This window comes from Euprymna scolopes, chromosome 8 (assembly GCF_053919585.1).
Source record: "Euprymna scolopes isolate OS-2025 chromosome 8, ASM5391958v1, whole genome shotgun sequence".
NCBI classification, from domain to species: domain Eukaryota; kingdom Metazoa; phylum Mollusca; class Cephalopoda; order Sepiida; family Sepiolidae; genus Euprymna; species Euprymna scolopes.
This window is the reverse complement of record NC_136489.1, coordinates 18,468,526-18,483,560: the sequence shown is the minus strand read 5'-3', so window position 1 is coordinate 18,483,560 and position 15,035 is coordinate 18,468,526. Positions and strand designations below refer to the sequence as shown.

At 34.9% G+C, this 15,035-nt stretch overlaps 1 protein-coding gene across 1 annotated transcript in view; it reads right to left on the bottom strand.

The window, feature by feature from the left end:
• Positions 1 to 15,035, bottom strand: part of LOC145283495 (Fanconi anemia group I protein-like) — a 143,147-nt gene that overhangs the window by 20,849 nt on the left and 107,263 nt on the right. Inside the window, exons 25-27 of the mRNA XM_080132321.1 lie at positions 10,900 to 11,065; positions 4,994 to 5,121; positions 1,249 to 1,405 (exon numbers count right to left, since the gene is read on the bottom strand). Of these exons, the coding sequence (XP_079988447.1) occupies positions 1,249 to 1,405; positions 4,994 to 5,121; positions 10,900 to 11,065 (451 nt within the window). The remainder of the gene's footprint in view (positions 1 to 1,248; positions 1,406 to 4,993; positions 5,122 to 10,899; positions 11,066 to 15,035) is intronic.

Here is a 15,035-nt window from a genome sequence, read left to right as displayed (position 1 = left end):
TGAGCTCATCAGATCTAACTCCTTGGCTTAATGTTCACAGGGAACATGAGTTGGAACAGATACATCAAGAGCATTGCCAAGGCTGCTATGAAGAAGGTAGGCTCTCTCTACCATGCTAGAAAGTTACTTACGCCTGAAAGTATCCTGTACTTCTACAAGGCCATCATTCAATCATGGAGTACCTTTGTCACATTTGGGCTAGTGCATCTGCTACTAGTCTCACTTCTGGAAAGGTTTCAAAAGAGAGTTGACAACCTGATAGGTCCTAAACTATCATTTACGCTTCAACCTCTGTCGCACCGACGAAATGTTGCATTCCTCTGCCTGTTTTACAATTTACAATGGTGAATTCTCCGACAAACTACGAGCCTTTGTACCCCCTCGACGTAAATACGCCTGAAAATCCGACAAGCAGCAAAGTCCCACCCCTACACAGTACAGATCCCTAGATGTAAGAAAGCCTTCTAGTCTAATAGCTTCATTCCCAGAACTGCTAGACTTTGGAATTCCCTTCCAGGTTCTTGCTTCCCCAACTGCACTGACATGCAGAAGTTCAAGTGTAATGTAAACAGACATCTTGCTGCTCAACTCCCTACATAGTATCCCTGCAACTTATGTCTCTAATAGTAGCCCCCTACATAAATGTGACAATGTGCCTTGTTTGGGGTGAAAATGTAATTCAAAAAAAAAGAAAGGGTCACATTATACATCCATCGTATCATTCTCATTTCTATTCATGCAACACATATCCTCAACCCTCACTTGCCATGTTTCACTTCCATACATCATCACACTGTGTGCACATGTTCGATAGACTCATCTGTTGCTCAACAAGTTCATTAAATAGAGAATCAATTTTTTTTTTCTATGTTCATCAAGTGTTGTTTGACTTCTCCACTAAAAATGAGCAAACATTTACATATGTTTATAACGAACAATGAGTCAAAATTCAATAATTTTATTTTATAAGAGAGTCATCGCTTATCTAGGCCTTAAGGCTGCTCGAGGATAAGGGTTAATGAGTGTAAGGTGGTCACTGCATGGTAATTGCAAGCAGTGGAAATTAAGTACAATTTGATTAGTTTAAAGAGTGGGACATCAAGAATTTGTTTACATTGGACTTGAAGATGACCATGTTGTTAGCTGGAAAGCAGGCCAGCGGAACAGAGTTCCACAGATGGGTAGTCCTTGAAAAAAAGCTTTGTTCATGGAATTTGCATTTAGATTTAGGCATAGAAAATCACTTACTTATGTCAGTTTCCTGCAATTCTGCTTTTAAATGTTCAATAACCCAGGAAGCCTCATCAAGTTCAGATGATATGTGGGACATTAGTATACCCAACACGGCACAGGATGTTGTGGAAGAGACTAAACCATAATGGCTACTGTCTTCTACTTCTACTTCCTGAAAAAGACGCAATTTGAGAAATTAAAAAAAAATTTTTTTTTTTATAAAACTCACATGAAACCGGTTTTATTTTACTTCAAAGTTCTCAGAAATCAAGATGGCCCCATTCTTGGGGCTAACACTTGATTTCTATTTGAGATACATAGATATTCAAGTGTTCAACTCGAGTTCTCCCTTATCTTTCAAATGTTGAGTCAGTGAAGAATGGCGAGGGGAGATAAGAGATTGAAGCTCAGACGAGCACTTGCCATGGAAATAACGATAAAACGAAGACAGGCTCGCAACGTCTCTTCTGTGGGAGAGAGACTGCAGGGAAGAGAAAAGGGCATCCCTCACTAAGCTACGAAGTCAATTTTGTACTCTGTCAAAGCAGGATAGGCTGCTTTTAGCAGCTTCTGCCCAGATGTGGCAACAGTACTCCATCCTTGGGCATACTTGGCTTTTATACAGATAAAGAATTGCATCAGTAGTGAGATATCTTCTGGAGTGGTAGAAGGATCCTACCATCCTCCCAGCGTCATTGGCAACGGACCTGATGTACGTGTTCCATTTCAGATCAGGAGTGAAGGTCAAACCCAAAAGCTTGTCAAAACATGGAGCCTCCCCAAGATGAGAGCCATCCATTTCAATTGATGCCAGATGGGGATCAGAGCATTGATGATGTAAAGATAGAAGCTTGATTTTGGATGCATTAAAAGTAACCAGCCACCTCTTTCCCCACTGTACCACGCGCTAACCTTGTCATTTACGGCCTTTGATGTGTTGCCATAGATAGTCATGTCATCAGCATAGATGTCAACGAATGATTTAAGTATGTGTTTTTGTAGATCATTAATGTAGATCAGGAAGACAGTTGGGCCCAGGATGGACCCCTGAGGGACTCCAGCATTAATACTGTAGGCCTCTGATTTCTGCCCATCAACCACTACTCTTATGAAACTATCGGAGAGAAATGATTTAATGATTGAGAAAACATTACCAGTGATACCGTAGCTGGAAATCTTGTGAAGTAGGCCCTTATGCCATACCTTATCAGAGGCCTTCAATATGTCCAGAGCAATTGCCCTGGAAAGGAAACCTTTGTCAAGAGATTCACTAATCCGCTGAGATATAACCGTTAGCACATCTGCTGTAGATCTTGCGGAGCAGAAACCATATTGCATGTAACTAAGAAGGTTGTTTCTGCTGAGGTGGTTGACTAATATGGATTCCAACAACTTACTCATGATACACAGGAGACTTATTGGTCTGTACTGAGAGAGAGATGACTTTCCACCTGAATTCTTAAATACAGAGCATACTGATGAGGTTTTCCATGGTGTTGGAAAGCATTTCACCTTCAGGCAACACTTAAACAGTTTTGTAAGTAGGGGGGTCAAGTTCTGGTTTGAGCTTTTTCAGCACTATAAATGGAATGCCGTCAGGGCTAGTTGCTTTACTGGGATCAAGGTTCTTGATTAGCTTGGCAACCTCACATACAGATATTTGTATGTTGCATAGCGTGTTGTCTGTTATAGGAGGAAATACGGGGAGTTGATGGCCTTCGTTGCATAGGGTAGAATTAGCTGCAAAGTTCTTGGCAAATAGTTTGGCCTTGTCTGATGCTGACGAGATGACCACAAATCCATTGATGATGGTTGGGATAGAACGCACGCTTCTGTTCAGGATCCTGTTTGCTATTTGCCACAACTGGTGGAACCAAGCCGCTGTTCAACTACTTTGGATTTAACAGACTGAGCATATAGCTCTCTTGCATTTTTTATTACTCTTTTACAGTGGTTGCTGGCAGTCCTGACAGCAGCTTTAGTCTCAGTACATCTATTACATTGATAGCTATGGAAAAAGTGATTTCTGTGCGCGATGGCAGCAGCACATTCTGGGGAGAACCATGACTGGCTGTTAGGTTTTTGTTGGAATTTTTTGGATGGTATGAATCAGTTCTATGCCTACAATTAACCATTCGGTCAGGTCTGAGACTATAGAGGACACATCCTTTTTAAACATGGAATGCAGAGGTAGATCAGATATGAATGTATGGAAGCTATCCTAGTCAGCCATAGAGTATCAATATACAGTACGGTGGAGAAGTACGTCTGAATACTTATTACATTTCATTTTTATCTTAACTGATATAACGGAGTGGTCGGAGGATCCCAGAGGAGATAGAACAGAACATGAACATAGCTCAGGGGAAGTTGTGAGGAAAAGGTCTAGAAGGCTTGCATATTGACAGGTACACGGGTGGGTTCATGAACAATCTGAGTAAGGTCATAGGCAGTGGCAAAATCATGACAAAACCTCCCCTCGTCATTGGTCTTATTTGAGTGGGTCATCCATTCCACATTATGGACATTGAAGTCACTGCAAATGTGAATGTTAGCTGAAGGGTGAGCAGACAGGATGTGGTCAATTTTTTTCAGATATGCTCTCAAGGATAGTAACTCCGCTGTTGTGGGGGTGATAGAGAGCGAATATAAATGCAGTGGTGTAAGCAAGTGCAACCCAGAAGCACATATAAGGTAAATTAGGGTCTTCTCTGGAGATATCCTTACCACGTGGAAAGCCATCTTTAATGTAGGCACATATTCCATGTTCATGGCGATCTTGGGGGTCAGATTTAGATGTTAAGTTAGAGTATCCTTTAATTGTGAATTCGTCTAGGGAAGTGGTTGGCCCTATGCCAGTTTCACTTAGAAAGAATATGTTCGGTTTTGTCTCCTGTAATTGTGTTTCAACCTCTGGAAGGTTGGAATGTAGATCCCTAATGTTGTAGAAGGAGACCTGGTAGTAGGGGTCTACGTTGGAGGATGGGGTTCTAGGTTTCTTTAAATAGAGGTTTTTCTCTTATTATAGGAAACAAAAATATAAGTGTTGATGTAGTTTGCTTAAAGCATTGTTTAGTGTGTATATAAACAAGACTTCTAGAATATAATTAAAGTTGGACATATACCTGATGAAGGAAATTGTTCTCGAAATATCATAACACAGAACTGATGCAAGTAAGAACATAATATAATGCAATAAAAGTATATAAACGAAATCTATATATATAAAAGCGAAAATGTATGTATGTATGTTTGCTTTTTGTCTATGTCCGAGAAAGGCTTTTTTCCGAGAAGCGATCAGTCGACTCACTTCTTCTGAAAACTTTTTATATCAGGGCTAAATGATAATATCTACGAGTTAACAACCGGAGTCGCTTGTCTATTTAATTTGCCCGACTTTCAAAAGATAAATATTCAAGATTTTTCGATCGCCGCAAGTGGATTAAGCCTTTTCGTATAAAAAAAAGAAGCGAACAGACTCGCAATAAATAAAACACTGTCCCGCAATCAAAGTTGACGTCATTAAGTCGTCAAAAACGGGCACCTGCCGTTAAACGTCGCACATTTTTTTTCACACTTTATTATTTTCCAACTGCACGTCAAGGCTTCGTTTTTTTTTAAAAAACAAACACCCAGCCAATGATTTTTGTTTTCATTTACCCAAAAACACACACACCTCCAAAGACCAAATATATATATTAATTTGCTTTGGTTTGCCTTCTATAAATTACCTTTATAAAAAAGACAAAGCATTACTTACCTTGTCAATATCTTCCAATTGGCTGTGCATATCTCTGCACAGTTCCTTTACTAAAGTCATTGTGCTGCCAATTTTACGAGTCATCTTCAACAATAGATCTAGAAGCAGTTTACAGACAGCAATATGTTCTGGTGAAAATAACAAAAATATAATATCTTTACCGTAATAAAAGTATGAGACAACTTCATGGGTGTGTGTATGTATTTCTAGTGTCAATGTAACTTTGATAGTTGCACAATGAATTATTATCTTTTTATTTATTATGAACACGACCCATGGAAATTCCACGGAATGAGAAATATATTTAATCAACAACTATATTTTGATAAATCTGATATTTTTCTAAATAGTACAAAAAATTAGTTTTTAGACTGAAAAACCAATAACATACTGCAAATATGAAGTGTTCATTGCATTTTAAATATACAACTGGCCAAAATCAGATAAATGAATTAATAATATTGTGCTACATAGTTCAATACAAACAATAAAATTTCATTATAAGAGACAATTTTTAATTTACCCCTTCAGTCCAGCACCTCTTTGTAGACAATGTTCTTCCTTTTTTTCCCCCTACGTTTCTTTTGAATGTTCCCTTTTATTTTACATAAAATTTTGCTGACTTCTTTCTTTGGTGAAGTACTACTGCACATCAAAATTAACACAGGTTCCTTTCTCACATATTATTATAATCATATTCGAAAACGAGGCTACATCAAAGGCAGTTAACTCTCATATTCTTGTCTAAGGCTGTCAGATTAGAATAAAGCTAAATTTCACAAATTTGGTCTCTTGAAGCAGTTTGACCTTCAAAAATTTTATTTAGCCTTTTTTAAAGTCTAACATATGTACTAACAAGCAGAATATGATATCAAATCAAATATTGAAAAATGCAATAACATAAAATGAAACAATTTTTAAATCCTATCTAAAAACCCATTCTTCCGGATTTTAATTAGTTTTATAAAAACATTGTTTCAATAAATAATTCAATGACCAAATCATCATATATTCTATGGTTTGCAAAAGTTTCCCTGATATTTTTCTAGTCAAAATTTTGTCTAGAAATCCATTGGGTTCTTATGGGAGGGACCACATGAAAGTTGCCAACATCCTAAGTGAAAGTGAAATTGTGGAACGAACTAGATTTGATCTTGGGACACCTAGTTTAATTTTTAAAATCCTATTTAAAATAAAATATTAATTTGATTAAATATTTAAGTTTTGGCAAATGAGATGGATTATTAAAACGAAAAAGCATTAAATATAATGGGAAAATTAGCTTAGAAATTACAAAAAAGAAAAAATTCTGACTACTTATTCAAAAGTACCTTCGACTTTCCTGTCAAAGTTTTCCCCTCACTTTTTCTTCACATCTCCCAGAATTTATTGCAAGTGTAACCGGCATTCTGCTATGTAACCCATCCATGAAAGCTTATGTGACTCCAAGATAAGTGCTTATATCTTTTTTGCATGATAACCATTATTTGTAATTCTTTTTATCATTTTTTTTTTTTTACATGTTCACCCCAAACAAGGCAGACACAGTACCACTTTGATGTAGAGGGCTACTATCAGGGACATAAGTTGCAAGGATACTATGTAGGGAGTTGAGCAGCAAGAAGCAAGATGTTCGTTCACATTATACTTGAACTTCTGCATGTCAGTACAGTTGGAGAAGCAGGAACCTGGAAGGGAATTCCAAAGTCTAGCAGTACTGGGCAAGAAACTATTAGAGTAGAAGGTTTTAGGAGTGGGATGTTGCTGCTTGTCAGGTTTGTCAGGGGTATTTACATCGAGGGGGGTACAAGAGCTTGTAGTTTATCAGAGCATCTACCATTAAAATACTAAAACAGGCAGAGGGATGCAACATTTCGTCGAGAATTTGACAAAGTAATTATATAAAAAGAATTCAATTAAGAAGCATTAAGTGCAATTTTTAGGTTGCCTTAATAATAATAGAAAATGAACGAAACGAAACCTACAAAAGTTTGGAACTCCCTTGGTACTTTCTAGCTACTCACTTGAACACAACAAAGTTTTTATTACCATCAATCGACTACCAAGCAGTGTAGGAAAGACATATGAGAACAAACAGATTTTTATCTTATCAGCAATATCAAAGCAAAATTGGGAGAACAACACATAATTGGTTTTCATGATTTGGATTTGAACTTGTACTCATTTGAAGCCAGGTCGTCAGTCTGTATTGTTAACCATTAGATCATCGTCACCTTCCTCTAAGCCAGGAAACTAATATCTTCAGACAGCCTGATCTGGTAACACTAGAGCTCTAAATGGAAGCAATAAGATTACATTTGTATAAGTTACATAATATGATGCAGTATTTATCTTTAGATTTAATACGATTTTCACACTCTTCATATATTCATCATGCGAAGGTAATTATTGAAATTAATGAACGTTTACTTAAAGTTCATATATATATATATATATATATATATATATATATATATATATATATATATATATATATATATATATATATTAATAATAATCCCAGCACCCGCCTGATAAACCCAACTAAACCAGAAATAGGTAGAATTAGCAAAACTATACTTTCTAGAGTAAACAAACAAATCAAACAAGACCTAGAACTAAACCAATGTGCAAATACCACCGAAGCAATCACCTGGTTTAAAAATATAGAAAACAAAGATAAATGTACGTTCATACAGTTTGACATCATAGACTTTTATCCCTCGATATCCGAAGAACTTTTTAACATTGCCCTAGAATTGTTACATGATAAGGGCTGTCCCCTTTTCATGTAAGTATAAAAATAGAGAGATTTAGTTAAAATGAAAATAAAATGAGAGAAAGCAGGAATCGAACCCTGGATATAAGTTTTAAAGAACAATAGGTTTAAATGGAATGTCCAGTAAATTGTTGATTCTGGTGAAATAAATAATAAATAAACTCTCATTGTTAGAAAGAATGTGGATAATAAAATATGGGTTTAATGAATTAGATATGTAGGTTGAATTCCTTTGTGAAAACAACAAAGAAAAAATGGGAAATCAGAATGTTCGGAAACGTGCATGTCGCGCATGTTGATGGCACGTAAATTGTGGTCACGTTGGCCAGACAGGCATGGATTTCTCAATATAGGAAGTGAGAGTTAGTTAGTTAGTGAGAAACTCAGAGGGAGTCTGAGGATTCGAACGTCTAGAAGCGAGACGGTCACTTTGAAACTTAATATGTGAAGCTTTGAATTCTTGATGATGAAAACCACGGCCGGTCATGAGAAGAAATAAAACCATCAGGTGTTTTTGTAAACGTCGTCTTTGTGTTGTGATTCCAGCAAAAGGTAAAGTGAATTGTTATTATATGTCTATATGTCTGTGTTATAAAATGTCTTGACATACACATCTCATATCTCCACTAAGACTGTCTGAACACTATCTCCTCACTCAAAGAGCTTTCTTCTTCTATCAGCACCTAAGAAAGAACATTTTAAATATATATGAATATCGTCATAAAACGAACAATCCCTCTTACAACAAACTCTCAATAAGACTCTAAGACTGTGCTTTTAATAAAAGACTCTCTCTCTAAGACTCTTTTAATGAAACCCCTATATAACAGAATTTGCCGAGGCATACACTGATATATCCTTGGAAGAAATCAACATCATTAAAAAATGTAGAAAATCAGTTCTAATAAATAACAATAACCAATGGATAAAAACTAAAATGAAAAATTTGTTTGATTTGGCGATGGGTGCCAGAGATTCTGCAGAGGCATCAGATCTTGTGGGATTATTCATTCTATATACCCTCACAAGCATATTCGATACTACGGATATCAGCCTATATAGAGATGACGGACTAGCTATAATAAAAAACTCCGACAAAGTCAAGGGAGAAAACTTTAAGAAAATCATACACAAGGAAATGAAAAAATTAGGCCTTAAAGCAGACGTATCAGCTAACATAAAAATAACAAACTTCCTGGACGTCACGTTAAACTTAGATAAAAACAGATATGAACCATACTTAAAAGATAACGCTACTACAATTTACGTAAACCCTAAGTCCAACCACCCACCATCAATTATAAAACACATTCCCAACTCGATCGTAAGTAGACTCAGTAATAACTCAAGCGATGAAAATGCATTTAACAGGTCAACCAATATCTACAAAACAGCCCTAAAAAATAGTGGATACAAAAATATCAATATCAAATATAAGCAACAAAACACCAACAACTATAATAAAATCAAAAATAGAAGAAAAAGAACTATAATTTGATATACGGCCCCATACAATCAAATGTTAAAAACAAAACTTGGCAAGAAATTTCTAGACCTTATTGAAAAACACTTTCCCGCAACCAACCCCTTACACAAAATCTTCAATAAAAATACCTTGAAGTTATCTTACAGTTGTTGCGAAAACTTAGAGATGATAATTAAAGCACATAACAAAATACTAAATAAAAAGAATGTAAACAACAACAAAATAAACAATAAAAAAAGTAGACACCATGACAAAAATAAAACCAACACTAGCAGAAATAATAATAATAATAAAATAATAATAATAATAATAACAACAATAATAATAACAGACCAACCCTAGACAAGAACAACCATACCATAAATAAAAATAATAATAACAAACAAGATAAATGCAACTGTAGACACCGCACACTTTGCCCAGTTCAAAATAAATGTCTAACAAAAAGCGTAGTTTATCAAGCAACAATATTTGCAAAAGAAAACCTGAATAACAAGAAATATTACGTAGGCATGACTTCCTTAGATTTCAAAACCCGATACTATGACCACAGAAGTACATTCAAAAATAAAAAACACCGTATAAAAACAACACTAGCGAATAAATACTGGGAACTCAAAGAAAGCGGACATTCGCCAGTAGTCGAATGGAAAATAATAAGACAAGCTACCACGTGCAGACATTTAGACGACCCATGTAAATTATGCCTCCATGAAAAATTTCCTATCCTGTACTTTAAAGAACCCCAAAATCTATTAAACTGTAGACGAGAAATAGTAAACAATTGTGTTCACAAAATAAAACTTACTCTAGGATAGCGATACAAAATAGCTTTAAAACTAACAATAACAATAGAAAACAAACAAATAAATTAAATAAACATGGATATACATAAACGATCACACACATATATATATATATATATATGTGTGTGTGTGTGTGTACACATATGCATATTTATATAAAAAAAAAAAAAAAAAAGAGCAGAAATGAGGAAAATCGTCTGCCTTAAACCACTAACCTAGTTCTAAAACAGATCCTTTGTTCGATAAAATGCATGCCCATTGGCTGATAGGAAGGGGCGTGGTGGATACTAGAAAGCTGATTAGCTTACTAAAATCCTCAACATAAAAAACTAAAAACGAGAAACAAGCACAGAATTCGCACATAAGCCTGACGAATCCTATAGTGGATGAAATGCCGAATATTCAGTGTAGCTTAATCGCCATATATATTTTATAAATTACTAACTAGCTCTACCTACGTATTGAGCACTTTTGAAGTAAATACTTAAAGTTTACATATTTTTTTACGTACTTTCGTATATTAATTTTATGTGAGTAAATGAAGTAGTTATATATATATATAAGATGCATTGCTCTCAGTTTCTCAGACCTTGTTCCTACAAGTGGCTAAATTTCTTTGTTTTCTTCATCATGTCTAAAATCGCTTGCCTTATTTTCTTCATGAGCGATGTTTCTAACAAAGAGAGAAGAATTGCTGTTTTCTGGGTCAGAATCTATTCCATCTAACATTTATCGTTGGCAAGTTTTTTTTTATCTTGAAATAGTTTTTTTTAAGCTCCTTACATCAAGTGGCTTCATGCCTTGTATAAATAAAATAATTATTGTAAAATCTTACCTATTTTTTCTTCTTCACACACATTCCTAAGCCATTGAAGAATTGAGCTGGAAATTTGTCCAGATGAAAGGTGACCGCAATAAACTGTCAATATCTCCAGCAGCAAACTCAATTCTACCATATTTCGTTCGTCGGTTGTACTCGTTAAAATATTGGATGCTAATCTCTACATATACAAACAAAAAAAGCAATTATGAACGTCATATATTAAAGCATGTTTTATTTGCTTTTAAAAATAAACTTTTTCAAATTATAATTTGCTTTGGTACTTCTGCATGTCAATAAGGCAATGTCATGAGGTGTCCGAGAGGAGTTATCGACCCCTGTTCTTTGAATGCCCTCTATCGGTCATTCCTTGAACCTCAAATATAAACAAATATCTCAGAGAATGCAAAAATATATAATAACAAAATAAAGAACAAGAAAATACATGAAAATCAAAACATTTATTGAATAAAAAATGTAACAAAATATAATATTTAAGTTTTAATAGTATTTCTTTTCATGGGTGATTTATAACTGAAAATAAAAAATAAATATGTAAAAAACATGAAACATTTATAGATTGTTTTTAGAATTGTTTTTTTACAGTATAAAAATGTATCAAAATATGATTTTAGTTTGTCAATGTAACAAAATATAATTTAAAAAACATGCAACATTTATAGAGGTTTAAAAAAATATTTTTTTACTGAAAGATTGTTCTTTTTTTTTTCACAGTAAGATTGTATAAATATATATAAAAAAAAGTATGAGTTATCAACCCTGTTCTAGGCTAATAACCACCCTCTACTAGCCGTTCTTGAAACTAAAATGCATACATTTGCCTCATGTCATTGACATGCAGAAGTACCCTTGCTTTTTCTACCAAAGCATTTGGACCAGAGGCGAGAAGGCAAAAGCAGAAGTTTATCATTTTGAGTCTGGAGTCAATGTCAGAGTTTTTATTTTTTGTTTTTACAAAGTTGGGAGTCAGATTTTTATTTTCAACTCCAACTCCTCAATTAAGAGATAGGGAGTCTCTATTAACTTCACATCTCATGAGAGCAGAGTTAAATACAAGGTTGTTTTTTTTTTTAATGCTGGAGTTCCTCAGGGTTCCATGCTGGGCCCAACTCTCTTTCTGATTTATATCAATGATTTCCTAAATCACATCCTAAGATCATTTGTAAACATTTATGCTGACGACACTACCATCTATAGGAAAACTTCAAAAGCCATAAATGACCAAGATCTCTCTCATTCTCTCCTCTGATTCTGAGCATGTGGTACAATGGGAAAAGCTGGTTAATTTTAATGCATCTAAAACTAAGCTTCTATCTTTACATTATCAACGCTCTGACCCCCGTCTGGCAGCAATTGAAATGAATAGCTCTCATCTTGGGGAGGTTCCATGTTTTGATAAGCTTCTGGGTCTGACCTTTACTCCTAATCTGAAATGGAACACATACATCAAATCCATTGCCAAGGTTGCTGGAAAAATGGTGGAATCATTCTACCTCACCAGTAAATATCTCTGTGTCAATACAATTCTTTAACTGTATAAGAGCCAAGTACGTCCAAGAATGCAGTACTGTTGCCACATCTGGGCAGGAGCTGCTAGAAGCAGCTTATCAAAATAGACTTTGTAGCCGAGTAGGGAATGCCCATTTCTCTTCCCTACAACCTCTTTCCTACGGAAGAAATGTTGCGAGCCTGTTTCTGCTCTCTCATTATTTTCATGGCAAGTGCTTGTCTGAGCTCCAATCTATGGTCCCCCCTCGCCAAACTTTCACTCTTTTGTTTGCCTGCTTTCCAGCTAACTACAATATAGTCGTCTTCAAGTCTAACGTAAAAAAGTTCTTGATGAGTCGTCACCTTAAATAATCCAATTTACCAAATTTCCCCAACTAATGATTACTATGATCTTGCAAAATGCAAACTATTGAAAGACCAAGATGTCAGTTTTCCTGTCCTTTCAGGCTAGAATCAAGGTGTAGATTCTGTTCTGTTAAAAGTAAGATGTTACTTAATTGGGACTATACTTTTTTTATTCATTCAGTGACTTTTTTTTATGAGACTTGGACATGCCACACATAAAAAAAAATGAATGTGTATCTAACTTTGCCCTCGTGGAGAGCTGAGTAAATTTGTACAAAGATGTTGAGAGCCATGTAATTTGCATAGATATATGTGAATCTTTTTCTCTCTCTCTCACTTATTTCTCATGTGAGCAGAGTTAGATACAAGGTTGTTTTTTTTTTCTTTTTAAGTAAGGGAAAATCTAACTCCCCCAAAAAAAGCACTCTGGATTAGATCAAAAGTTAGATTTCTCCTTCCAAAAACAGAAAAGATGAAGTGTTGTATCAGAACAGCTACTACATTTACTCTTAACCAAATGAGCAAGGGCATCATATAAACTGTCCCAATGACTTGAAAAAAAAAAATCTTGAAAATTATTTTTAACTCAAGGTACAATGGATAAAGGTGTTGATTAACAATTAGTTTTAAGTAACTGTCTATTTATTTGCCTACTCATAAAGGTAAAGTTAGGCCCAATATCAGTTTTTAATCCAGGGAAAACCTAGCTCCCCAAAGCTCCCCAGTACAACGGCAAAGTTTCTTTGTTTTCTTCATCATGTCATAAATCGCTTCCTTTATTTTCTTCCGGGAGTGATGTTTCTGACAAAGAGGGAAGAATTACTGTTTTCTGGGTCAGAATCTATTCCGTCTAACAATTATCGTTTTTAGCTTGAAGTAATTGTTTTTAGCACCTTACATCAAGTGTCTTCATACCTTGTCTGGAGTGATTTCCATCAAAAATAAAAAATAAAATGTTTTGGGATGATATTATAATAGACATGGCATCAAATCAGACGATACCTAAGGACATATGCTGGAATATCTAAGCAGTTTCTCAGATCTTATTCCTACAATCTGGGAGTAGATTGCTCTCATTCCATCAGTCATGGCGCAGTAGAAATTACAGCACAGCACAACGGATAAAATGCAAAGTAATAATCAGTTTTAAGTGACAATCTTTCATGCAATCTCCACACACATCTCTCCTGAATCGACATGGCTCGAGTCCAGTAGCAAGGAGAGGTCCAGAATGACTGGAAACAACGCCAAGATAATCAAAGAGCACATTAAGCACCTGGAATTCCCAAATGGTCGGTCACTCATTTTAGTACTGGCTCAGCTCAATGTTACTTAACTTTGGTGATTAGAAGTGTAAGCCATTTTTAGTTTCAGAACAGTTTCAGATGGTTCGCTGTTACACACAAGTCCTGGGAGGTAGTAGACAGTTCCACAGAACAAAATATTCTTACTGTATCTAGACGGAAAAGAACATGTGAAATTGCTCCAGAAAAGGTTTAATATTTATGAAGCAATTCTGGTTTCTGATTGGTTGGTAGCACAACGTGAATTAATTTAATTTGTCAGTTCTTAGCAGCATCGTTTATAAATAGAATCGTCTGACTGTGTGGGATCATACCCCATTATACTCCAAAATATTGCAACATCCTCCCTATTTTTTATAAGTCCCTTGTGTTTGTTCTGCTCAAACATAAATATATATTTTTATATTTACTTAGACATAACAAAAATTAGAAATCATTTGGATCTTCGAATTTTAGCATTTAAAAAGACGCTATTTTTAATTGTGTTCAAATGTTAAAAAGGAAAATTACAAAGAGTTTTTTTTTTTTTTTTAAAGCAAAAGTATTAGTTACGCATTAGTAGGTTAAAGTGTTAATACAAATAAAATGAATACAGTTTAACGTCTTGTCCAGGACTATTTTTTTTTTTTTTTTTTTTGATATATAGAAGTCTATATACTCTGAGCATTACCCCTAGGGTTTTCCGCTGATATTCATGCAAAAAAGTAAGAGCCTTCTCATAAGTGGAACTTCGCTGGTCTGTATTTTTAATATATAGAGATCTATATACATATAGGGCAGTGAAAAAAAAAAATTATTCAGTCGAATTCACCAACAAGTTTTGAGAAAAAACGTAACTTTATCCTTGTTGTGGGTTTCGTAAATACATCAGCGATATTTTGTTCTGATGATATGTAATTCAAAATAATGGATTCCTTTTTTATCTCGTTTTTTATGAAATGGTATTTTATATCTATATGCTTAGATCTTTGG